This window comes from Rhineura floridana, chromosome 10, assembly GCF_030035675.1.
Source record: "Rhineura floridana isolate rRhiFlo1 chromosome 10, rRhiFlo1.hap2, whole genome shotgun sequence".
Taxonomy (NCBI): Eukaryota; Metazoa; Chordata; class Lepidosauria; order Squamata; family Rhineuridae; genus Rhineura; species Rhineura floridana.
The window spans coordinates 41,859,783-41,887,079 of record NC_084489.1 but is presented as its reverse complement, the minus strand read 5'-3'; the positions used below and the strand labels follow the sequence as shown (position 1 = coordinate 41,887,079).

The 27,297-nt window shown below is 39.5% G+C and overlaps 1 protein-coding gene across 1 annotated transcript in view; it reads left to right on the top strand.

Moving 5' to 3' along the window:
- Positions 1-27,297, top strand: part of DNAH11 (dynein axonemal heavy chain 11) — a 321,971-nt gene that overhangs the window by 27,896 nt on the left and 266,778 nt on the right. The window contains exons 10-22 of the mRNA XM_061586942.1: positions 3,493-3,609; positions 12,478-12,615; positions 12,709-12,833; positions 13,858-14,053; positions 17,542-17,646; positions 19,234-19,629; positions 21,759-22,091; positions 22,253-22,507; positions 22,601-22,770; positions 23,554-23,776; positions 24,927-25,043; positions 25,160-25,246; positions 26,011-26,169. Of these exons, the coding sequence (XP_061442926.1) occupies positions 3,493-3,609; positions 12,478-12,615; positions 12,709-12,833; positions 13,858-14,053; positions 17,542-17,646; positions 19,234-19,629; positions 21,759-22,091; positions 22,253-22,507; positions 22,601-22,770; positions 23,554-23,776; positions 24,927-25,043; positions 25,160-25,246; positions 26,011-26,169 (2,421 nt within the window). The remainder of the gene's footprint in view (positions 1-3,492; positions 3,610-12,477; positions 12,616-12,708; positions 12,834-13,857; positions 14,054-17,541; positions 17,647-19,233; positions 19,630-21,758; positions 22,092-22,252; positions 22,508-22,600; positions 22,771-23,553; positions 23,777-24,926; positions 25,044-25,159; positions 25,247-26,010; positions 26,170-27,297) is intronic.

Below are 27,297 nucleotides of genomic sequence, written 5' to 3'. Positions count from 1 at the left end.
TTTTGCTGTATGAGCTCTAGACTGGCACAGCTGAGTAACACACACACCATCAACGTCAGAGGGCTTAAGATTGCAGCCTAGCACAGCAAGGAGAAACAAACTAGCATATCAAGGAAAAAACAAAGTAAGAATCCTTTCCCTGACAAGGTAGTATTTTTACAGATGGGTTCTGGGGAAGTGAAAAGCATTCAGATATACAAATTCCTCCATCTGCATTCTGAAGTAGTACTGTCCTGGTAGGAGACCATCTGCATTGTTAATATGTATTGCTGAGAGTTGCCTCATACTAAAGATATTTTCTCAGTTGCAATTAGCCCTAGTTTTCAAGGGCAGAATCAAACCTCAGCAGTTTAATCCTCTATACATATTCTTAAACAAGTGCACATACACAGCTCAGTCACTTAATGCACACTAGTTACATCTCACAAATGTAACATTTTGTATGCCCAATTATGACTAAAATGGTCCCCCCGTTATCTCAATGACTTGGTTTCTGCATCATATTAAAGTATAGTTAAAATAATTTAACGTGAATGAAGAGTGTACTTTGGCACACTGCTGAAATTGCAGACACTTTGCTCCTCCCTTGTTGGTGCTATGCTGCCGAGAAACAAGCCGTGGTATGGTTTATCATGTCATCTGAACCCTGGATCATGGTTTGTTTATCTTCAAACAAACCACAAGCACTAAACCTTGACTTTCACTAGCACTTTATTTGAAGAGAAACAACCATGGGCCTGAGTTCAGACAACACAACAAGGTACCATATATTCCGGCGTATAAGACGACCCCCAACTTTTCCAGTTAAAATATAGAGTTTGGGATATACTCGCCGTATAAGACTACCCCTGCTTATGACATGCAGGTACTTAGCAGGAAAACTGTCACTTATAAACTTATAAATATTAATATTTGGATTGTCCAGTTGTTTTGTTTTTGTGCCTAGGAATTACCACCAAAAACTGGGGAAAGATGTGAGAAATCTTTTTTTTTAAGCAACATTTTCAGCCTTAAATGCCTAGACTCTAGTTTCCAACACTATGGAGTATTTATTGATTGATTAAGAGAATTTATATCCTGCCCTTTTGCTGTTAAAAACAGAGCTCAGCACAGCTTACAAATATAGTAAAAACAATAAAAATACACAATCAGAGAAAAACAAGCCAAAATGTTAGGAAAAGGAGTCTTTCACACGACGTGCTCAGTTCTAAATACTGTTGCAGCAAGTTTTACAAGTTCCTCCAGTATTCCACTGGTGCAGGCACTCAGACATTCAAAGTACTGTATGTTTCTTAGGTTTTATAAAAGCAGAGCTTTGCTTAACTCAAAATTTCTTCTCCCTTTGATAACCACATCTACACAGGTTCCACCTCCATACTCAAAATGAAACTGAGCCTGGAAGTGTACAACAACCCCACACATACCTTGCTAATTCGATTATCAATGCCAGGATGTCTGTCTTATCGACTACTCTCCTGCTCCCCCCCCACACACACACACATACACCGGGCATCATGAAAGACCCAGTCCTGGGCTCAGAAAGAAAATAAATATCTGGTCCTCTTCAAAGTATTGATAAGCCTCTTGTTTTAATTGAAATAATAATTATAAATTCTTGTTCTTATCACTAATGGGTGTTAATTATCTTGCATATGCTGCTGTTGCTTCTATGGCTGTAACGGAGTGAGGTTAAAGATAAGTGAAATGCAAATAGGAAAAAAAAATACAGAAGGCAGTAACACTTTCCTAAATGTAATACCATACCAACCACAACAAGATTCCTATAAGGCAAAAAACTAAGCATCTCACAACCAGTCAGGATTCCTAACCAAAAACCAAAAATATGATAAATGAAGAAATATTTATATAAGCATAACTATCAAATATATTTATTATTTACACAAACTGTAAAGATATTTATAGTGCAATCCTAAATTTATTTATTCAGAAGCAAGTCCCAGCGTATTCAATGGGGCTTACTCAAACAGGGACAGAAATGCAACCTCAAGTAATAAGCAACTTCATTCACACAACCCAAAATTCCGAATCATGCCACTTTACACTGTTTTGCAACTGTTTATACTTGTTTTTATGGTTATTGGATTTTAAATGGCTTTATTTCTTGTTGTGAGCTGCCTTGGTTTCCAACCCTACCTCACAGGGGTGTTGGAAAGACTCCATACACACACGCACACACTGCAGATGTATAAATACATACAGCCCATATAATAGTTTATTGTCAAACCAATTGGTCATTGCAGAAAAATCAGTATTTTTTAAAAATCAGTATTAGTTTCCTACAGAATAAAAACTGCAATACCTAAGTAAGCCCTGCCTACTTGCTTTAAAATAGGACTGGGGGGGGGGGGCAGAAAGAGAACACAAACACAATTCTTTTTTACATTCACTCCAAAGTCCCATTGATTTTCAGCACATTCATAATCATGTCTACTCAAAAGTAATTCCTACTGAATTCAATAGGATTTACTCTGGACATATGGGATTAGCACTGTTTTTACCCCCAAAAGCAACTATTGGGAAGGTTTTCAAAACACTGCCCAGGATCTGACTCCTACACACAACAGGGGGAAAAACTGAAATGTATATACCTACCCAATTTATGAGATTTTCAGATAAACAGGAGGGGAAACCACCATTTTCTGGCCTCGCAATGAGGTTTTGCAGACACTGCCACCAAACAAACACTTCACTGATTGGCTGAAATCCTGAATGGGCGGGGTTAAAGCTACGAAGTGCTATACAGTAGTTTAAAAAAAGATTTAACCGGGGGGGGGTGCCTGACGTTTTTATATATATCTCGAGAACCGCACCAGCTGAGAATCCGGGCCACCTAAGGGGCTAGCCGGGCGCCGGGTGGCATGCTTAGAATCCGGGTAAAACCCGGCTATCCGGGCAATATGGCAACCCTAATAAGACGACACCCGGCGTATAAGACAACCCCCGACTTTGGAGAAGATTTTCCAGGGTTAAAAAGTCATCTTATACACCGGAATATACGGTAGACCATGGCTTATTCCAGTGTGGCAGGATTGAGGAGGAGTGAAGCGCTCATGATTTCAATCAAAATTAATCTGCTTAGACACAATCTAGCAAAAGTTAGCTATTGGACATTGTTCAACCATTATGTGAAAAAGGTAATGTGAAGATACTAATTTTGAAGAGTTTTGTATTCCAAGATTCTAAATGTGTTCTTAGGAGTACTGATTATTATGCCACAAATTGTTCAGTGAACATGATAAACAACTTTATCCTGCCTTTATCTGGAACTTTGTTCTTCAAATTCAATACGCCTGCCATCATATCCACATTTTTTAGGCATAAACCCTACTGGACTGGGACTAGGATTGAACTATATGCTATCATAATTTACTCCAAGATGCTTTGTTGTTTATGTCCTACATCTTCCAATATTTTAAAAAGGTAAAAAATAAATCCTTAAAAATTTTGTTTTTGTAAATTTGTATTCCATAGGAATTTGAAGAAGACTATATGGATTTTAAACACAAAATTCTGGAGCTTGAAAGACGCCTTGGATCAATTTTTTGTGTGGGATTTCTTGATTGTTCAGGTTTAGAATCAGCACTCAAGGTCAGTTATGAAGAATGAAAATGTTGCTTCAGGCAGCTACCACCACTTAATAGATAATGCAATGAGTTGTTTTTTCTCTTACCCGCTTTTTTCACGGTCCAACTTTCACATCCATACACAGAGATTGGGAACACCATGATCTGAATGATCCTAACTTTAGTGTTCAGTGATACATCTTTGCATTTGAGGAGCTTTTCTAATTCTCTCATAGCTGCCATCCCCATTCCTTGCTTTCTTCTGATTTCCTTACTATTGTCTCCATTTTCATTAAATGACTGTGCCGACATACTGATAATCCTTTACAAGTTCAATGTCCTCACTGTCAACTTGAACGTTACATAAATCTTCTGTTGTCATTACTTTAGTCTTCTTGATGTTCAATTGTAGTCCTGCTTTTGTGCTTTCCTCTTTAATTTTCATCAGCATTCTTTTTAAATCATTACTGGTTTCTGCTAGTAGTATGGTATCGTTTGCATATCTTAAATTACTGAGATATTTTTCCCTCCAATTTTCACACCTCCTTCTTGGTCCAATCTCACTTTCCGTATGATATGTTCTACGTATAGATTAAACAAATAAGGTGATAAAATACACCCCTGTGTCACACCCTTTCTGATGGGGAACCAATCGGTTTCTCCATATTATGTCTTTACAGTAGCCTCTTGTCCGGAGTATAGGTTGCACATCAGGACAATCAGATGCTGTGGCACCCCCATTTCTTTTAACGCATTCCATAGTTTTTATGATTTACTAAGTCAAAGGCTTTGCTGTAATCTATAAAGCACAGGCAGATTTTTTTGAAATTCCTTGCTCCGTTCCATTATTCAACGTATGTTTGGGATATGATCTGTGGTGCCTCTTCCCTTTCTAAATCCAGCTTGGATATCTGGCATTTCTTGCTCCATATATGGTAAAAGCCATTGTTGTAGAATCTTGAGCATTACTTTACTTGCATGGGATATTAAGGCAATAGTTCGATAATTACTGCATTCCCTAGGATCCCTTTTCTTTGGAATTGGGATGTATATTGAAAGCTTCCAGTCTGTGGGCCATTGTTTAGTTTTCCCTATTTCTTGACAGATTTTAGTCAAAATTTGGACAGATTCAGTCTCAGTAGCTTGTAGCAACTCTATTGGTATGCCATCTGTTCCTGGTGATTTGTTTCTTCCAAGTATTTTAAGAGCAGCTTTCACCTCACATTCTAGAATGTCTGGTTCTTCATCATACGGTTCCTCCATGAATGAGTCTGTCACCTTAGAATCATAGAATCATAGAGTTGGAAGGGGCCTTGTAGGCCATCGAGTCCAACCCCCTGCTCACAGCAGGAAATCCACAGCTAGAGCATCTCCCGCAGATAGCTGTCCAGCCTCTGCTTGAAGACATCCAGCGAAGGGGATCCCACCACCTCCCTAGGCAGTCGGTTCCATTGCCCAACTGCCCTTACTGTCAAGAAGTTCCTTCTAATGTCCAATCTGAATCTACGCTCCTGCAACTTAAAACCATTAGACCTAGTCCTACCCTCTGGGGCAGCAGTGAACAAATCTGTACCCTCCTCTATGTGACAGCCCTTCACGTACTTAAAGAGTGTAATCATGTCGCCCCTCAGCCTTCTCTTCACCAGACTGAACATGCCAAGTTCCTTCAACCTTTCCTCATAAGACTTGTTCTCCATACTGGCTATCATCCTTGTCACCCTCTTCTGAACCCGCTCTAACTTGTCTATATCTTTCTTAAAATGAGGCGCCCAGAACTGAATGCAGTATTCCAGATGAGGCCTGACTAATGCAGAATATAGTGGGACTATTACTTCCCTCGACCTGGAAACTATAGCTCTGTTTATGCATCCCAAAACCGCGTTTGCCTTTTTTGCCGCAGCATCACACTGCTGGGTCATGTTCAACTTGCGATCCACTACAATTCCAAGGTCCTTCTCACACGCACTACTGCTAAGCCAGGTATTTCCCATCCTGTACCCGTGCATTTTGTTTTGGTGGGCTAAATGCAGAATCCTGCATTTGTCTTTATTGAATGTCATTTTATTAATTTCAGCCCAATTTTCTAGTCTATCCAGGTCCCTTTGGATTTTATTCCTGTCTTTCATTGTGTTCGCTTGTGTTGATTTGTATATTGATTTATGTATTTTGCATTGTTGTACGTCGCCTAGAGTGTCCGTTAACTCGGACAGATAGGCGACTAACAAATAAAATGTTATTGTTATTATTATTATTAGCTATCCCTCCCAGTTTCGTATCATCCGCAAACTTCAGAAGGCTTCCCTCCACCTTGACATCTCTTTTATAGAGTTCTGCAGTGTATTGTTTTCATCTTCCTTTTATTTGATCTTGGTCAGTCAGCGTGTTTCCCTGTTGACTATTCAACATCCCTACTCTTGGTTTAAACTTCCCTTTAATTTTTCTAATAATTTGGAATAGGGCTCTTGTTCTACCCTTTTTGTTGTCCTCTTCTCTTTCTATACAACAACGGTTGTAATTGTTCTCTTTGTCCCTGTGTAGTAGTCGCTGTATTATTGCATTTAGGGATCTAACCATGTTTCTGTCTGCTTTTGCTTTTGCTTTTGCTTTCCTTCTCTGTTTAACCATTTTAAGAGTTTCTTCAGGCATCCGTTGAGGTCTTTCTTTTTAACTAGAGGTTTTGTCTTTTTGCATTCTTCCTTGCTAATTTCTCTGACTTCACTCCATAGTTCTTCTGGTTCTCTGTCAACTAAGTTGTCTGTACCGCAGTCTGCTCCTGGTGTTGTTTTTGCAGAAAGTATGGAACTTCTCCATCTTCTGCTACCAATTATATAATCGATTTGAGTCCTGTATTGACCATTTGGTGATGTCCATGTGTACAGTTGTCTTTTTGGTTGCTCAAAAAACGTGTTTGCAAAAAACAAATTATTGGCTTCACAGAATTCGATAAGTCTTTCTCCTGCTTCATTTCTATCTCCTATGCCCCATTTCCCCACAATTCCTAGTTCTTCTTTGTTCCCTACTTTTGCATTCTAGTCCCCCGTGATTATCAGCACATCTTGTTTTGGTGTGTGATCAATGTATTCCTGTACTTCTGTGTAAAATCTCTCATATTCTTCTGCATTTGCCATTGGAGTGTTGGATGATGGTTATATTAATAGGTTTCCCGTTTAATCTCCTTGATATCACTTGCTGAGACCTTGCGTTATAGCTCCTAATTGCTTTTGCTACATCACTTCTCACTATTAAAGCAGCCCCGTTTCTTCTTAATTTCTCATTTCCTGCATAAAATAATTTGTAGTTCCCGTCCATTTTAATTCACTCATGCCAAGTATTGTAATGTTGATATGTTCCATTTCTTGCTTGACGATTTCTAACTTTCTCTGGTTCATGCTTCTCACATTCAGTGTTCCTATTGTGTGCGTTGTACAACTTTGTACTCTCCTTTTGCATCTGTGCACATCATTCTCTGGGCTTCCTTTTGGCTTTGACCCAGCTGCGTCATTAGTCACAGCGCTACTTGTCCTTGTCCTTTGTTCTTCCCTAGTAGCTCGGTGAGTGCCTTCTGACCTGGGGGTCTCACCTTATAATAATAAACTTTATTTCTACCCCGCCCTTTTTCCAATAGGACTCAGAGCGGCTTACAACTAAAAACAACACCATTAAAACATACAGAAATATACAATTAAAATAGAATTAAACTATGAGAAAAATTAAAAACCATAAAACATACGTTAAAAACAGCAGACAATTTAAAATAATAAAATCATATCCTGTAGACACCAATCCTATGACATTTAATCTTGGTCGTTCTCTATCCCAAATGGCCGTTGAAATAAAACAGTCTTTACTTGTTGCTGGAAAGACGGCAAGGAGGGAGCTAATCTCACCTCACTCAGAAGGGAGTTCCATAGCATAGGGGCGGCCACCGAAAAGGCCCTATCTCGTGTCCGCGTCATATGTACTTGCGAAGGTGTGGGGAGCACAAGAAGGGCCTCACCTGAAGATCTCAAATCCCGGACAGGTTCATGTAGGGAGATACGATCTGTCAAATAGCCTGGACCTGAACCGTATAGGGCTTTGTAGGTTAAAACCAGCACTTTGAATTGTGACCGGAAACAAATTGGCAGCCAGTGGAGCTGTTGTAACAGGGGAGTTGTATGTCCCTGTAACCAGCCCCGGTTAGCACTCTGGCTGCAGCTCTTTGTACCAATTTAAGTTTCTGAACAGTCTTCAAAGGTGTCAGGGTGCAGGGTTGGGGTCCTGAGGATTCAGAAGAAGAGGAGGAAAGGGAGGGGGCCATTTCGCCAGAGTGGTGTGAAGGAGAAGAAGAAGAGGAAATTCCAGAGATAGAGTTGCCTAGCAACGGAGACCTTGAAAGCTTCACAGTCTCAGAGCCTTCCCTTGAAGTTCTCACGCCTCCTCTTCTCCGAAGTTCAGAACAGGTGGGGGAAGAGGGAGGGCCTCCTAAGTCAGAGACAAGCAAAGAGAAACCGCAAGACAGTTTAAAACCTGACCCCCCTCTTTCCCCCATACCGGAGTCGGAGACTTCAGAAGGGGAGGGGCCCATGCTTCCCCCGTCGCCGCGTACTCGAAGACAGTTGAAAAGACAAGAAAGGAGGGGGGGAAGAAAGGTGGTGACTGAGGGCACGTTGAGGCGGAGTGAAAGACTTAGCGCCCATTTGCCCCCTTCTTAAGAGACAGGCGGGATAGCAGTCCCTTGCTCTGTCAACTCTCTACGTCGCAGGATCTGTAACTCTGTGTTGCTTCATGAGAAGGCGCAGTCTCTGTTTGGATATTACCTTAATAAAAACTGAATTGCTTTCAACCACCAGTCTGATTCCTGAGTCCCATCCTGGGCCTGACAAAAGGCAGCCCCACGTAGAGCGCGTTACAGTAGTCTAAGCGGGATGTAACCAAGGCATGCATCACCCTAGTCAGATCTCATCTTCCAGCACTATCTCGTGTTGCATTTTGGATACTCTGTTCATAGGGTTTTCATGGTAAGAGATATTCAGAGGTGGTTTGCCATTGCCTTTCTCTGAGTTTGGATGCATCTTAGTCTGGTGTCTCAGCTTTGACTATTCCGCCTTGGGTGCCCCTGCTAGGAGTCTAGCCTCTTGGTCTAGACTCCTGACGGCATTGCTCTCAGCTTCTTCAGCACTTTCAAACCCCCTCACCATGTTAAGGTGTGTGTCCTAGAGGGCGATGAGATCTTTACATGCATTTTTGAGTTTTAATAAAGCTTATTTATGAATATATCACTATACATGCTTAATTTTGGCTGAGATCGAAAGAGTTACTTTAGGTGAATCCAATATCTTGCACATGCACAGTGGGATTTTTTTTTTTACTTTTTTGCTCCTCATGAGATGGTAGAAACTGCTTTTAAATTGTCCTTGGCTGCACAGAGGTTTACCATTGCAGGGGTGCAGTAGACAGCTGTTAGAGGAACCCAATTTTAAGAATTCACAGTGCTCTTCACATCGAGGCCTTTAGCAATACATCAATAATAATAGATTCAACCTGCATGAGCTAAGAGAGAATTTAGATAATTTACTAGCCCCTGTTAGATGCTTGGCATCTTGCATAATTTGATTTTCATGTACTGCCAGCCACTTTGTACTCTTCAAAAGGAAAGTAACCTTTTCTGGTATCAATTTTATATATGAGAATTTAAAAGTAAGCATGCACTATGTTTAGCCTATTTAGTTTATGATTGTAAGAAGAATAGTGTTGTGTTCCATCCCAATGCACAAGCAGTGCGAGACTTCCAGGGGTTCCTGTGCTTACCCAGGGTCTGGTTTTCTTAGAAAGAAGATCAGTAGAGACAGTGGTGTTTTAGGAAATATGGTTTTTATTTACACACATTCCAACCTGAGCTGAAGATGGAGGGATTGAAAGCATTAGCAGTTCAATAGATCTTGCCTTTCCATCAGGCTTATAGGAGGCATCCTGAAGCCATCATGCAGGGAGCAGGCCTCTCTGCAAGTCTCTCCTGTTCCCAGCTTCTCCAGGATAGACTAAAAACTCAAGCCTCTCTTCAGCTCTTGAATGGGGGTGGGGGAAAGGGCTTCTGTCCTGAGTTCCAATAACAACAGGATCTCTCTGCCCAAAATCTATGCACCTGTTAATGGGCACTTGACAGATCTATTATCTCACCTGGCAACTCTATTAGATTAACAAGAGTGACTAGTCTGATCAGTGGTGAAGGTGTTTTCCTTTGCAGGTTGTATCTCTTACAGGAGCACAATTATAAACTAGAAAGGGTCGCACAAATATCATCCAAACCCTCCCCCACAATCCTATAACACAACCTCTTTCCCTAGCCCAGACCTGCAAACAAACAGAATAACAGCTTTTCCTATAAAGAACTAACAGATACAGGTTAATAAGACACTGAAGTATACATCATGAAAAGCATAGTCATAGTACATTTGCATTTCTGCACAAAATAATTACAAAAACAGTCCATTCTTTTACAGCAAGTTTTCAATTAGTTACTCTCAGTTTAGGCTTCCTCTTCTTTCTTAGAGCTCCCAGTCACAGTTCTGCATCCAAACTGCTTACCCAGACCTCATACTTGGCCACTGGTGTTCCTGGCAGTCTCACTGCCTTTGCTGCTGGTTTTCCTGGTACTACAGTTTCATCTGCTCCAGGAGTGCGACTATTTCACCCTCCATTTTGACTCAGGCACACTTTACTCCTAATTCTTCTTCCAGGAAACTTAATCCCACTCTCACACCAGTATTGCAAGCCACCCCAATCTCCGTGCAGTGCAAGACTTCCAGGGGTTCTTGCTGTTACCCAGGGTTTAGTTTCCTTGGAAAGAAGGTCAGCGGAGACTATGGTGTTTTAGGAAATATGGTGTTTATTTACACACATTCCAACCTGAGTTTAAGATGGAGAAATTCAAAGCATTACCAGTCCAAAGTAGCAGATCTTTCTTTTCCATCAGGCTTATAGGAAATGTCCTGATGCCATCATGCAGGGAGCAGGCCTCCCTGCAAGTCTGTCCTGTTCCCAGCTTCTCCAGGTTAGACTAAAAACTCAAGCCTTTCTTTAGTTGTTGGATGGGGGTAGGGGAAAAGGCCTCTCTCCTGAAACGAGTTCCAATAACAACAGGATCTCTCTGCCCAAAATCTATTCACCTGTTAATGGGCACTTGACAGATCCATTATCTCACCCGGCCACTCTATTAGATTAACAAAGGAGACTAGTCTGATCAGTGGTGAAGGTGTCTTCCTTTGCAGGTTGTATCTCTTACAGGAGCACAATTATAAACTAGAAAAGGGTCTCACAGATATCATCCAAACCCAGCCCCACAATCCTATAACAATTGTATTTGCAAACAGCATTTTTAATGTTAGCTTTAAGCTAGAAATTTGCTGTGGAATGGTCTGTATTTCAGTGCAGCATATGAAAGCTATACTTTTTCTGTTTCCCTTTGCCACTGAAATATACTTCCACTTGTAAGAATTATTTTGTAACATTTTATTTGTAAATCTTCAGGGAAAATGGCTGGAAAATGTATTGATTTTATAGTTGTTTAACAGCAGCTACACACCAAATAGTTCATATTCACATTGGGCCAGTTGGGGTATAAGATTCCTTGATGGTTTATTATGCCAAGAACCTCGTGTGTGTCAACTTGGTGCTCCGATCCTGGTCCCTTTAAACCACATTTTTCCATTATGTTCATAATGGAGAACTATGGTTTTAATGTTGGTTTGCTAACCAGGTTCTTAATCCATTAACAAACTGTGGTTTAAGATCCTGATTAGTAAACTGTCATTAAACTACAATTACCAGTTCTGGACATATTGGGACCAAAATCAAAGTATCAAAGTCAGTGCACTGGAGGAGGGGAGGAGAAAAGTGGGAGCTTGATAGTCCATTGCTTGCATCTATTTTATTAAATTATTTATTTATTATTTAATTTATATCCTGCCCTTCCTCCCAGCAGGAGCCCAGGGCGGCAAGGATTCCTAGCTTAAGCAAGGAATGTTACATCTAAACCAGCCCATTGTGTATAGTTTCACTCCTGCCACTTATATAGGGATGGGGGGAAATTATGTTCAGTTCTCATTTAAAGGCGAATCTCCCTAATTCACACCTCCTGAAGCAATATGCAAACTGAAATGCAATCATCCTTCAAAATTCTCACTTCTCCAAATTTTGCAGTGCAGTTCTCCACCAAGTAATTTGTACAAAAATGCATATACCAGGGTAAAGTGTACATAAAAATGCTTTATATTAGGGGAAATTGCTTGCATAAATGTGTGTATTGGGCAAAATTCCTACAAAGATGTGTATGTTAGGAGAAATAACTAAAATGCTGCTGAATTTTCATGAGGTCTTTTTAAAAAAAGAATTCTCAAATTTATGTGGAAATGTGGAGAACTGAATTTAAGATTGGAAAAGTGAGAGCTGAGAGAAACTGAAATTGACAGATCCCTACTCTGTGGCTGGTTAGTCTGAAAACAGAATTAGTGCCAAAGTAACCCAAATTCTCCAAGAACATCAATTCTGAATCTGTACAAATTAATCTTGTCTGGCATAATGTAGATGACTCACATTGCCCATAATATGTGTATATACTCATTTTTTTCTGACCCACTATTGTCACTGGCCAAATAGGGTCCCTTAAGGCATAATCAGGCTTTGTTGCTGTCACTTTTGCACTTTATTTTTGTGATATGTAGATTTTGCTGTAATTTTTTTTAGCCCTGTAGAATATTATATTTTAGATTATTGTTGTAGCTCTTTCTTCATTGAAAAAAACGTTCTGATTTGACATGGGCTGTTTTGGTTTGGTATCACTGTCTCCAGGTTGGAAGAGATAAAAGCGGATTAATGTAATTAGAAGATCTGATGCTGTCTTTTCTTTATACAGCTTTTAGCAATTTTGGGATATTTCTTGGAGAAACCTATTATTGCTGACATTTTTAGCCCAAATTACAAAATTTTACTGCATATGTTTGATGAAGAGCTGGATAATTGCAAACATTTGTATGATGAGCATGTCAAGCAGGTACATGAAACCCTAAGAACAAAATGTTCCTTCTGCAGTTCTTTCATGATCTCTTCATTCAGAAGAACTTAACTATTTTTTTAACTACTACAGGTGGAAGAAGGGAATGAAATCATAAATAAAAACATGCCATTTACTTCAGGAAACCTTAAATGGTCCCAAGAAATTAAAGCCCGTATACAGTCATTCTGGTCAAAATTATCATTTGTTTCCTATCCGTAAGTATATTTCTGGATCTGGGAATTGTTCATGGAAAAATAGTAAGACTGCAGCTTGATTGGGAGTTTCCTGCTCCCATATCAAATTGTTTCCTAGAAAATGGATATGATGATCACAGAAATTTGCAGCACAGTCCTACATATGATTATTCAGTGGTAAGCCCAGTTGAGTTTAATGGGGCTTGCTCCCAAGGATATACAAGCTTGAAGCCTTAGCCCTTATTTGTACATTTTATAACAAAAAAGGCAAAGGGTGTGTGTGAATCTCAGACCTTTTTTTATGTAGTTTTCTAGAATATATTGCTGTTTGCAAGAAAATTGTTGTTGGCTTTGGCTACTTGCCTTTTCCCAAAGCAGACAGAACTATTGAGAGAGACCCTGACCTTGCAAGCAGGCAGAGAGGCTTCCATCCTTAGCCACACACTCCAGTAGCTATTACATGTATATGTTGTTTTGTTTACATGGTGCACATTGGTGCACTGCAGCATTTGTTTGAGTGGGCAGAAAGCAGGCACCTGGCAAAGAAGTGGACAAGCAGTGATGGAAGACACACCCTTTTGTGTGTGACACAGAGCCTAATATGTGCCCTGCTACCCTCAGGTGTGCTGGAGGATGCTGACCTGCTGCCTATGTTGAAGTAAGATTCAACTGCCAGTCTGGTCAGCTTCAGTATGTGGGACCGGGGAGCATGTTTTACTTTGCCTCAGTCAGCAAAATGTCTTGGCATACCTACATGCACTGGGTGCTTCTAGATGACCTGTTTGTTGGGAATTCATCCTAATTTGTTTGCAAGGAGATTAGATGATGTATCAAAATGATGTTGCATCAGAACAATGTTATCCCACACTTTCCAATGCATTTTCCTGTCATTCCTTATCACCAAAAGTCTGATACTTTGGGAAAGGGGGTTTGTTGTGCAAGACTCACACACTCAGCTACAATGATCATACATTGCCACACATCCATTCACATTTCCTCCATTTGTGGGCATCTTGCTAGTATAAAATAATTTCTTCTTTTTTAGAATCTTAGAAAGTGCAAATGGTGCTTTAATCTATCAGAAATATATAGAGATGTTGACCTTGCTTGACCAGAATGAAGATCAGATCTATTGTAAATGGAAATCCAAGGTGGATGGTGTTTGTCAGTTTAATTTAGATCAACCCTTAATTAAACGCAGTGATAAAGATGATCTCCTTAGTGTGAATTTTGACCCTAAGGTACAGTGCAGCCACTTTTCTTGTCTACATAAATTAACCTATTATGTATCTTAACACAATAAACAATGGGAAAATCTCAGTAAGGATGTGTGCAATCCTATACATGTCAACTCAGAAGTAAGCCCCACTGAGTTCAGTGAGGTAAATGTGCATAGGATTGCAGCCTGAGTCCTTTGTAAAATGGATTTTAAATGTTAAGAAAAGTACATGGATGTTAAGTTTATTTTTTAGCTTAATTTATTTTTTTAGTTCAGTTAGGGAATTCTGGCTCTTAGCTGCAGCAGCACATGTGGATGGGGGCAGCAGCAACACTGCTCTCCCACTGCTTGCCAGGATGGGAATGGGGCAATCAAGGCAGCAGCAAAGTTGAGAGAGTTTTGAGTTGGGGGTGTGGCATCCTGCCTCACCCTGTCTGGTCCATCCCTGTTCCTGCAGGTGACAGCAACACCACAAGGAGGGTGCCACTGCTGCTTTGCCTCTCTACCCTCGTGTGCCGCTGAGAACTATATTGTTCATATGTTTAAAACCATCTTAGGCTTCTTTTATAGTAGCAATATATGTAACAGTAGTTAATTTATTCTAGGAATAGATAATTGCAGTTATTATTAAAGTCAAAAAGTGGGGTAGTATTAAGTTTTCTGCCACTTAGCTAAGTCAGTCCTACCCCATATTTCCTCAGCTCTGAATACCAGATACTTGGGACAAATGGCCAGTGGGGTCACTCATGCTCTATTGGTAAGCTTCCCACAGTCGTTTGGCTGGCCACTGTGTGAAAGTCTGGACTATATAAAGGCAAGTGACTTGCCCACAATAAAAAATGGATTAGACAGAATTAGAGTCTGAGTTACAAACATTAAATCTCCTAAATATCCTCAGTTAATTCCTCTTCAATTAATTTACCTCAAGACACTCCTTAGCAAAGGGGAAATCATCAGCATTTTTTTGTGTGTGGTATGGGACATGTTTGTTTATATTAGAGAGCATAGACCCACAACAAGCATAGACCTACAACAGGAATGACAGGGCCTGAGGCTCTGGGACAAGGACTAAAATGGAAGATGGAATAGTTGCAAAACTGGAAAATCCTCCCTCTCACATTTGGTTTGCAGGAATTATTGTTGTATATCGTCTTTGTGCTTAGCTATATTAATAGGTGTCATGGCAAAATTATTTTTTTAAAAAAGATTATAATGAAAGTGATAACATACCATATAAGGTAAACTAGAAAAACACTTAAAAATAAAAATAATAACAACATTGTCAATGTTCTCTGTCCATAAAACAGAGTAAATAAAAAATGGGAGGAATGAGTGACTCAAAGGAGATTCCAGGGGGTGAGAGATGTCAGAAAAATAAGATTGTAAGGGAAAGATAAAAGAACATAGAGACGTGGAGGGGGATTAAATAAAGGAGAGGGAGAGAAGAAGAGGAAAAAGTAAAAAGATTTTTACAAACAGTGCCAAATAAAATCACATTTAGCAGGGATCAGGGTGTGAAGGAGACAGTCATTAACATAGGTTATCAAATACCACCAAACTGCAGCATAGTTCTCTGCTTCAGCCTTTCCTTGTAAAACTTTAAGATGGTGAATTAGTTTTTCAGACAAGGGTATATAAAGTGACTTCGTATACCAACTTTCCAAAGTGAAATTCAAAGTGTCCTTTCATCCCTGGCATATTACCAATCTAGCAGCCACCAACAGGTATGGTATTAAACTGAGATCCAAATTATCACCATAAAACAAAGATAATAAACAAAGAGTGGGATCAAGAGATATTGCTTGGCCTGTAATAGCACTGATTTCAGATATTACTAAGGACCAAAATTTGATGGGCTTGGGGCAAAGCAACCGTAAGCGCCACTAGGTATCCACAGAGCTGCAGTTATACCAGCAAAGTCCATTACGATCTCCCCGAATACACACCAATTGGACTAGGGCAGCATTTCCCAACTAGTGGGCCACCAGATGTTGTTGGACCACAATTCCCATCTTTCCTGACCATTGGCAATGCTGGCTGAGGCTGATGGGAGTTGTGGTCCAACAACATCTGGTGGCCCACTAGTTGGGAAACGCTGGACTAGGGTGTAAAACCACCTGTCTATAACCTTCAGCAAAATTTCCCTGATATTGGTGGACACAGAGAAAAGTGGTTTTGAGGACTACAGTTTTAACCAACAAGCCATGTCAATTTCTCAGCTGAAGTCCTGCTTCCAAAGTGATTGGAGGCTCGCAAGGCAAGAAAACTGGGCATCCAGGAGCATAGCATATATTCTTGAAACCAGACCCCTAGCTTTAGACAGAGAATAGTAAAGCTGATTTGAAGACCAACGAGGATCTGGCAGCCAAGTTGTGAATCTCAGGCATTCAAAATTAAAAAAATTTAAATAATAAACACTCCTTTCCCTTCTGCCTGTCAAAAGAAAAACACCATTTTAAAAAAATCTTGCTTCTTGTTCAACTGATACAGCCTAATCCTCTCTTCTCCCTGTTTCTAGCTTAAATAGGTAGGACTCTGGAAAAGAAGGTGCAATGTGCAGCTGCTGGTGTCCAATCCATAGCCATTAATTAACCCAATAGCTGACTAGCCACCTCCACCACTGATGGTGGCTGCTTCTTCTGCTTTGGTAGTGTCGGCACTTGAGTGGCTCTCAGCACACCTCCATAGAGGCAGGCAGTGGTGAATCCTTTTTATACTACATCCTATGCTGGAGCTTTAAGTCCTGACTGCCATCTTGAGGGGGAAAAGGAGAAAAACCTGTAAAAGCCTGTTGTTTTGCTCTCAAGATATCAGTTCAGCAGATGGTGTTCCCTGTTAAAACAGCCAGTACTGATGAAATGCTTAGTTGTACTGCATTAACATGTAAGCTTTTAAAATGGGATGTAGCAGCAGCACCATAACATTGTCTCAGTGTTGCAGTTGTCAAGGCATTATTCAGGTGGATACTATGTGTAGGATTGGAATGTAAACTTGATCCATAGTGCCTGGCATGATGTACTTTGCTGCATCTGTTCTTAGAAAGTCCTGTAATCTAGATTGTATAGTCTTTTTTTTCAGATTGTTTGGGTATAGAAACTCCCACTTCAGTCTTTCCAAGCCATTCCGTTTTATATTTCTGTCATTAATGACCATTGTGTGATCAAAAGAATAACTCTGTTGGATAAGGCCTATTCAGTCCAATGTTATATTTCCAACAGTGGCAAACCAGACGCCTCTAGGGGAGCCTACAAGCAGGACATGAGGGCAATAACACTCTCCCACTTGTGATCCCCAGCAGCTGGTATTCAGAAGCATGCTTCCTCTGATACTGAAGTAATGTAGCTATCATGACTAGCTGTTGATAGATTTATGCTCCATTCATTTGTCTCACCCCCTTTTAAAGCCATCTAACTTGGTGGCCATCAGCACATCTCATGTCAGTGAATTCCATGTGCAGTGGAATGTATCAACTATCCTGTGAAAAATAATATTGTATTCGGTTTCTTATAGCTGGTGGCTGTTTTAAGAGATGTGAAATATCTCTTGCTTTTGGATCGATCTGATATTCCATGTTCAGCATTAGAGTTATATAAGAAAAGGGGAACATTTGCTAAGGTATGTTCACTCATTTTGGTCTGAGGAGGTGTGATTCTCCTTGGTATAGATAACATTTTCCTTTTCTTCCTCACAATCTAAAACAAATGGAAAAGCCTAGACTCCAGCACATGGAATCATATTGGAAATTAGATCAGATTTTCCTTCAAGACTCTCCTCATAATGTTCTTCCTAGATTTTAGTATCAGCTGGGAACATCATTCTGGTAGTACCACCATTAAACAAAGTCAGGAGATCCATGATCCACTAGAGATTCTTCTTGGCAATGGCATCCCAGTTAGGGAACTCTGCCCCTGCTGAAATCCAGCTGGCTCCTACTCTATTTTCCAGCACCAGATGAAGTCAGTTCTTTTTCTCCAAGCCTTTGAACAGGCATTTGAATATTTGAGGAAAATAGGACAGATGGATGTGTTAATGATATGTTTTAGTTGTATTTTATTGTTATACATCTTTTTATATTGTTGTAATCTGACCCAGGATCATTTGGGATGAGGGGTAGAATATAAATTTTATAAATATATAAGTTATTGGGGTGTAGAAAATATTAATTTCCCACAAGGCTTTGCTGTTCAATAGGAGGACTGAAGGATCACATAAGAAGAGTCCTATAGCATCAGGCCAAATGCCCATCTGGTCCAGCAACCTGTTCTTACAGCGTCCATAAGCAGGACAGGAATGCAATAGCACTCTTCCCAGCAACTGGTATTCTGAGGCTTAATTCTTTGTTACTCATGCACAATGTTACTAGGAATTGTTGTGAGCCATCCAGAGACACAGATTCCCTCTCTCCCTGTTGAGTTCTGGCTGTTTCCCATAAGATATGTATTCAGACGACAGCTTAAGACCTGCTTGTTCCTGTGAGCCTTTGGAACATAACAGGGGTGGTATAATTTGATACTGGTTGTTGTATTGTGTGTGATAATTTGTATTGTGGTTTTAAATTTGTTTAAATAGTGTATTTTTATTGTTAGCTACCCTGGGCTTTCATGAGAGGAAGTGTGGGAACTACTACTACTGCTACTACTACTTATTATTATTATTATTATTATAAATTTATATACCACCTTTCCTCCAAGGAGCTCAAAGTGGTGTGCATGGTTTTCCCCTCTCCATTTTATTCTTACAACAACCCTGTGAGGTAGGTTGGGCTGAGAGGCAGTGACTTGCCCAAAGTCACCCAGTGAGCTTCATGGCTGAGTGGGGATTTGAACCCTGGTTTCCCAGGTCCAAGTCCAAATAATAATAATAATGGCCTCAGGAAATGGCAGGTATGGTAAAAAAAAAAGTGAGTATAACCATGTAACAGCTTGAATAATGCTTCCATTAATAACCAGTTAGGTCAGCAGTAGGGAAGCTCGGGCCCATGGGCCTAATTAGGTCCAGCAGAGGTCCTTATTTGGCCCGTGAAGCCATTTTCCTGAAGCCACACCCACTTGCCCCACACCTGGCATCACATATGATGTCAGGTGTAGGACAGGCAAAGACGCTGCTGCAAAGGAATGATCAGGAGCCTTAAAGTTTACTTCTGACTGTTCCTTGGGAAGCAGCGCTATTTCAACCTTCTGTTGTTGTTTTCTATACAAACAGTACATAGGAAACCTTGAACTCATCGTCCAGTGGTATAACAAGGTTAAACAGACTATTTTGGAAGTCGAGCACCCTCTGATCAAAAATGAACTGAGAACTGTTGATGATCAGCTAATGGAAGCAGAAGAAACATTCACATGGCAGGAAGAGAACTGCTGGGAGTACATTGAGTTTGTGAAAGCTGCAGTTCATGACTTGGAGCACAGACTTCAAAGGTCAAAGGACAATATTAAGGCCATTCAGCAAATTATGAAGTGTTGGATGGAGCATCCCCTCTTTTCTAGAAAAGACAATAGAAAGGAAGCTTTACTGAACTTGGAAGACAAAGAAGATAGACTTACTAAGAGATTCATGTCATTCCAAGAAGATGGTTGCAAGATTCATAAACTTGCAGAGGTAATGTCTGGAACAAATTACAATGATAATGAGATGAGTATTTAATTTGATATTTGCAACAAACACACACACTTCTTCTCAAGCCACTGCAAATATACAGTGCCTTACAAAAGTAATCAGACCTCTGACCAATGCTCTCATATTATGAATTACAAATGGTACATTGTAATTTTGTTCTGTGTGATATTTTATTTTGAAACACTGAAACTCGAAATCAGTTATAGTAAGGTGACAATGGTTTTATGTTGGGAAATGTTTGTAAGAAACATAAAAAACTGAAACATGTTGCTTGCATAAGTATTCAGTCCCTGTACTGTGGAAGCTCCCAGTTTACACACATGTGAACCATTAAAGTTGCTGTCACATTGTCAGGATAAAACCCCCACTGTTGAAGGATCATTGGTCAGGCTGTTGATCTGAAGGAAAATGAAGACCAAAGAGCATTCTACAGAAGTGAGAGATAATGTAATACAAATACATAGATTAGGAAAAGGGTACAAAATAATATCCAAGTGTTTGGATATCCCAGTTGAATCAATAATCAGGAAGTGGAAACTGCATCACACCACCCAGGCATTACCAAGAAAAGGCCACCCCTCAGAACTCAGCACTCAAACAAGGAGTCTTGTGAGAGAAGCCACAGAGAGGCCAACAATCATTTTGAAGGAGCTACAGAGTTCAGTGGCTGGGAGTGGAGTAATGGTGCACCAGTCAACCATATCAAGAGCTCTGTATAACACTGGCCTGTATGGGAGGATGGCAAGAAAGAAGCCATTACTCAAAAAGTACCATCTGAAAGCACGCCTGCAGTTTGCCAGAAAGCATGAGAGTGACCCAGCTGCAATGTGGTAAAAGGTTTTGTGGTCAGATGAGACCAAGATAGAGCTTTCTGGCCAAAGCTCAAAGGACTATGTGTGGCCTAAACCTAACACTGCCCATGCCTCAAGAGTCCAGAGCTTGGAAAAGTTACTTTTTTGAACTACAACTTCCATCAACCCCAGCCAGTGCCATGCTGGCTGGGGCTGATGAGAGTTGTAGTTCAAAAAAGTAACTTTTCCAAGCTCTGCAAGACACATCATCCCTGCAGTGAAGTATGGTGGTGATAGCATCATGCTGTGGGGATGCTTCTCATCAGCAGGAACTGGGCATCTTGTTAAAATCAAAGGAAGAACAGATGGAGCGAAATACAGGGAAATACTGCGAGAGAACCTGCTTCAGTCTACTAAAAAACTGAAGTGGGAGGAAATTCACTTTTCAGCAGGACAATGATCCCAAGCACAAGGCCAAAGGAACATTGGAGTGGCTCAAGAACAAAAAGGTGAATGTCCTACAGTGGCCCAGTCAAAGTCCTGATCTCAATCCCATTGACAATCTGTGGCACTCTTTGAAAATTGCGGTCCACAAGCGACGTCCAACCAACCTGAACGACCTGGAGCGAATCTGCCAAGAAGAATGGACCAAAATCCCTCTGATACTGTATACAAAGCTGGTATATACCTACCCCAAAAAACTTAAAGCTGTTATTGCAGCGAAAGGTGGCTCTACCAAATATTAAGGGGGGGTGTTGAATACTTACACAAACACATGTTTCAGTTTCAGTTTCTTTCATCTGTGTAACCTGGGAGCTTCCACAGTACAGGGACTGAATACTTATGCAAGCAACATGTTTCAGTTTTTGATGTTTCTTACAAACATTTCTCAACATAAAACCAATGTCAACTAACAATAATTGATTTTGAGTTTGTGTTTCAAAATAAAATATCATACAGAACGAAATTACATTTTACCATTTGCAATTCAGTAAGGGTAGCCATAAGTCGGAATCGACTTGAAGGCAGTCCATTTCCATTTTTTTCCAGTCGGGTCTAATTACTTTTGCAAGGCGCTGTTTAAATATGGATGTTAATGTATAGTAATAAAATGGTGTTTTAACATTTCCTGTCCTTTAGTATGCAAAGTATTATAAACCATTCATTTATAACACATTTTGGTGCTACATGTTACACATGAATACCTTAAATTCTCTGTGTGGATCTGATTGCTGGTTATCTATTTAAAAAGGTTTTTTTAATTGAAAATAGTCATAACAGTAGAATTTAAAGTGTCTATTTTTGGATGTGTGTTTTTAGGAAAACGTCATGCTTTTTAAAGCAGACGCAGATTCAGATTCTTGGAAGATTTACTTGGAGTTCATTGATGACATCATAGTTGATGGCTTTTTTAATGCCATAATGTACAATTTAAATTTCTTCTTGGAAAACACAGAGCAAACATCGAAGCCAGCTCCATTATTTCAGGTTCAAATGATCCTAAGTGCCCTAGAAATTGAATTCAAGCCTTCATTGGACAAGGAAGCTGGAGACGGCTTTTATGATTTAATAGATGAACTTTTAAGCAATATTTTCAAAATATCTGCCCAAGTGAAAAGAGTGGCAAAACATTTGGAAATACAACATTACCAGGTAATGTATTTTTTTAAAATTTGAAACAAGTTACATTAGGGGAAAATGCACAGAATCAACTAATTAAAAAAGTTAAGCACAAATAATGCACAAAAAAGGAAAAAAATAGCAACAGTTTTACAATTGCTGAAATAAATACCTTCATTTGTTTTTGGACTTAGAATGACATGGACAGTATGTCAGAGCTGTCTGAAACCAGGCAAAAGGTTATGGACAGAGTGGCAGATGTTATCACCAAAGCTGTCGTCTTCAAAAACTCTCTTGATACTTATGCGTATCTGTGGGTGGATGACAGATCAGAATTTATGAAACAATTTCTGTTCGACAGTCGTGTGTTAACTCCTGAAGAAATAGAAACACGTGCTGACATTGGCATCCCTGAACAATGCCCAATAACTGAACATTTTAAAGAGCAGGCAAGGAAGTGAATATTTGCATATATTTATAATCAATCCCTCTTAAATATGAAATTGGATAAAACTTTTGTAATATGTATTGATCTGTTGTAGATTGACATCTATGAGAATCTTTATATTCAAATGAGCAAATTTGAAGACTTCAGAATTTTTGAAGCCTGGCTTAAAGTGGACATGAAACCTTTCAAAATTAGTTTGCTAAATATTATTAAGAAGTGGAGCTGGATGTTCAAGGAATACCTTTTGAGATTTGTTATTGACAGGTACAAATTATATTTTTGTAAATAATAATTCTGATATATTGATTTTTTTTAAAGTGACAAGTTGAGGCCTGTGAAAATTCACAGGGAAGCAATAGAAGTGGAACAGCATTCTTCCAAACCCTACCCTCTTGTGATAGGAACATAGGAAAAAAGGAAGCTGCCTTATATTGGGTTAGAATATTACTCCATCTAACTCAATACTATGTACACTGACTGGCAGCAATTCTGCAGAGTTTCAGGCTGGAGTTTTTCCCAGTCCTACCTGCAGATGCCACGAATTGAACCTGGGACCTCTTGCATGCACAGCATGTTCCCTGACACTGAGCCATGGCACTTCCCCTATCATTTTAAACAGTAAAGGGGCATTTTCACTCCTGGGTGTGTGAAAATTATCTCTGGAGGATGTACACCCATGGTCTGTTACCTCCAAGTCCAGCCTCCCCCCTCCCAATCATTTAAGCAGTGCTCTTTGCAACTTAAAAAAAACACCCTTATGGGATACAGAATTGGCTTGGAAGATGCACACTATGTAGCAAGTAGGAACAGATTCTGGAAGGGATGAAAGAAGCAAAAGAAACCTTAAGCAGCTGATCTGTTTCTATTCTACTTCTCCCCTCTGCTTTTTTGTAAGGACAGCACAGCCTGGCTGTTTCCAAGAAAATTTGAAATTATAGTCTTAATAACAGTAGTCAAAAGGTCATCATTTTCAATGCTCGTTACACGTTCGCATATATTAGAAAAAGATTCTAGCACTGAAAATCTCTCTCTTGCTTGCTTTGATAGCCTAGCTGACCTAGAAGAATTCATTAAAATGACTGATGTTGGGCTCCAAAAAGAGTTAAAGGAAGGAGATTATAATGGACTCGTAGATGTTATGGTTCACCTCTTGGCTGTGAGAAACAGGCAGGCAGCTACTGATGAGCTCTTTGAGCCTTTAAAAGATACAATTATACTCTTGGAAACCTATGGGCAGAAGATGCCAGATCACATTTATGTCCAAGTAGAGGTACTGTACATTTTAGGAATAATATTCCATAATTCTATCTGTCCATCAAGATTGCTGCTGAGCGACCATCTATCATTTCCAGAAAAGAAATAATAATGATAATGAAACTTTCTCTTCTCTCCATGCTGCTCCCTCAAGTATTAAGAGGCCGTGTGTGTGTGTGTGTGTGTGTTGTGTATGTGTGTGAAAGAGAGAGAGAGAGGTATATGTATATACACATGTGTGTTCTGATATAGATAGATAGATAGATATAGATATAGATATAGATATATTGCAATCCAGTGAAAGGTTCTTCTGTGCAAGGACTATTAAAATGAAAAGGAGCTTCACACAAGCTTTTCTGTTTATTGTTCATTTCAAAGTACTTGGGTGGGAGAACTTCCTGGTAGATACTGCCCATTGTACCTCATTTTTTTTCTGCATTGGGTACATAAATGTGTCTAGAATGAAAGAAAATTGAAGTTACTGAACTTAATTTAGGATACTATGTGCTAATTTATCTCAGATTCCAATTACAAGATTAGAGGCTTTCTGCTTCTTTGTAGTTGCCTTCTGATTTGGACATCTTGGTGACCTAGTTCAGATGCAGGAAGTGGTGTCCCATTTAACTGACAGAAAGTTGGAATTGATTGCTGAACTATATGAAGATAATACACTGGTCAAGGTTTAAAAAACCACATAGCTAATTATGTGTGACTAGAGTGATTCTAGACTTCTGTTTTATCAGTTGTCAGCCCCAGGATTTTACATCAGTAACTTACGAGACTTTTAAAGAACGTTGTATGCCTATGTGGGTTTGTTCCTTTCCCTTTTCCTAGGGTTGTGGAGATAGTAAGCGTTATTTGCTAAATCATCCTCTTTACCTTGTCAGTTACGCGTTGAGAAATGTCCTGACTTGCTTTCAAATGAGTTGCAACACAAGTGAAGAGTAGCATTAATTGTAGTTGAATTTGAGCCAGACAGTTTTAAATGATTATACCTCCCCCCAATCCTCTATAGTTGTTTGAAAATATCCTAACTGCGCAGGAGTGATTCATGGATGAACAGCTCCCACGCGGTTGGCAAAATGTGAAAAGAGATTCTGATCAAACTGTCCTACAGTATGAAGTATCCAGAAACTCTCGCAGCATCATTTGTCTTTGTTCTTCAGGAATTGCCTGAAAGATGGAACACCACCAAAAAACTTGCGGTGTCTGTAAAGCATGAAGTGGCTCCTTTCCTGACTTGTGAGGTTACCCTTCTCAGAAAAAAATGTGCCGCTTTTGATGTAAGCTGAAAGGATGTTTTTTTTCCCCTCCCCTTTTTTAAATAAAGACTCAACACACGTGCTTTTATGAGGACAAGATTGTTGACAAAATTTATTGCCTACGTTTCTTTCATCAGGGAAAGCAGATAGGATTCAGAGAAAGATTTAGAGTGGACGCTCCCTTTCACTTTGATGCCCAAAACCCATATGCACTTCTTGATAAGGTAATGAAGAAATCTCAGGGGTGCATGTTATACTGGTAATTCATTACAAAGCAGAGATCTCTGTTCACATATTGTACAATTTGTATTTGACATGATTTTTTTTTGTGAGCTTCACATTTATTATGTGCCTGTGCATCTTAAAACCTGCACACTTGTTTCCTTTAGAGAAGCCTTACCATTTCAGAAAACAACATAGGCACATTTTTAAAAGCTCATGATTTTTAATAGGTTTATAATACTCACATAGAATGAAATGTGTTTTCTTTCACTTGATATTTGTATGCACTTCGCATATGTTACCTGCGGTCCTGATATATGAAAATGAATATACATTTGGTGGGTTGTGTTCACTGTCTTTAGATCAAAGTATAATTTATTTATAAATAATTTATATTTAAGTGAGTAAGATAATGAAAAATATATTTCTTTTTGTTAGAGTAAAGCTGTTGCAAGTTTACCTTTAATTAAATGTAATTCACATATGTTCAGTACCTGATGTTTGTGTACATCAATGTATGGATGTAAATGTACAAATCTTGAGAGGCAGAAATTCAGCTGATTTAAACGAGTGCTACTGCACTGAATGTGATTTAGTTGAAGAATTGGCCCATAAATGAACCTTTTGAAACATCAGAAAGGAAAATGAAACATGCACTCTTCCTACAGTAATTCTTGTAAAATATTCACTTATGGAAGTCCTTTGTCTTCTATATTTGCGGATTTAAATTTTAACTAAACTTGCTTGTGTGTTTTGCCTCTCTAAGGCCAATCAGGAGCTGGAGGCTCTGGAAGAAGAAATGTTACACATACAGGAATCTGCCAGTCTTTTTGAAGTGGTCATTCCAGATTACAAACAAGTAAAACAGTGTCGCAAGGAAATAAAGTTGCTGAAGGGAGTGTGGGATATTAATATTTATGTCACAGTAAGAAGCTTATTTGTTTTTCAAAAGAACATTGTACATCTGGCAGTTGTGCTGAATGTTTGAAAACTGGAGTTTCAGCAGCTCTCAATGTAATGTTAATGAACTGGAAACATTTTTAAAGAATGGAAGTGTTATTATGATCTCATCATACTTGAAGATTAACAAATGTTTTTCCCTCTAATTCTCAGGCATTTTTTTAAAAAAATACACTAGAATTAGAAGGTAATTTTAAAATGCAAGGGCACAAGAATGCAATTCACAAAGAAAACTTACTGATTCAATGTGGAAGAGGAATGAGGGAAAGTGAAAAAACTTCTCCAAATCAGAAAGAGGATATTTTACTGTAAATAAGGGAGGACTGCCCTGAAAATTTGGTGGCTACTACATGAATTACTTTGCCTTGCTATATCCTAGTGATTTGTAACATATTTCCCCTCATGTTGCAGGTGTTTAGTTTTCTTCAGACTTGGATTTTTATAATTCACATATAATATAATGTCGTGCATAGTAGCAATTCTATATTACACAGATTACTATATACTATAGTATAGAAATTCTGTACTATATGTTAATGTAGGAGGTTTGCTTTGTATCTTGCTTTTCACAAAGTTAAATATAAGTAGAATTAAGCAATGGTGGGCAGTTTATGAGCAGTTCAGTCTGGGAACAAGGCCAGAATTTGCAGCCTTGTCTTTATCTGCCCCACATCTGATGTCATATAGGGCGGGTGTGTTGAGGAAAACAGCAGCATGAGCAAAATGAGGATCTCTGGTCAGCCAAGTTAGGCCTGCAGTCTGGAGGTTCCTCGGCACTGTTGTGGAGCTAAATGGGCTCCTTAGGTCTCTTGTGTCACCAAATCCCTCCCAGGTTGGTAGTTGCATCAACTTCTGGCCATCAGCACTGATGCTGCTGCAGTGCAGAAGAGATCAAACCAACAGTTCCTTTTGCTTACAAGCTGCCATGGTGAATTAGGGTAAACACTTGAACACTGGCACCAGTAGCAGCCATTGGGGTAGTTTGGGTGGGACGCTTGGGTGGGGCTCTGCTGCAGACTGACAAGGGGAGTGTGGGGAGCAAGGTGTGGTGTGGTAAATGGTAGCAGGAACATTAGATTGCCTATTGGCCACT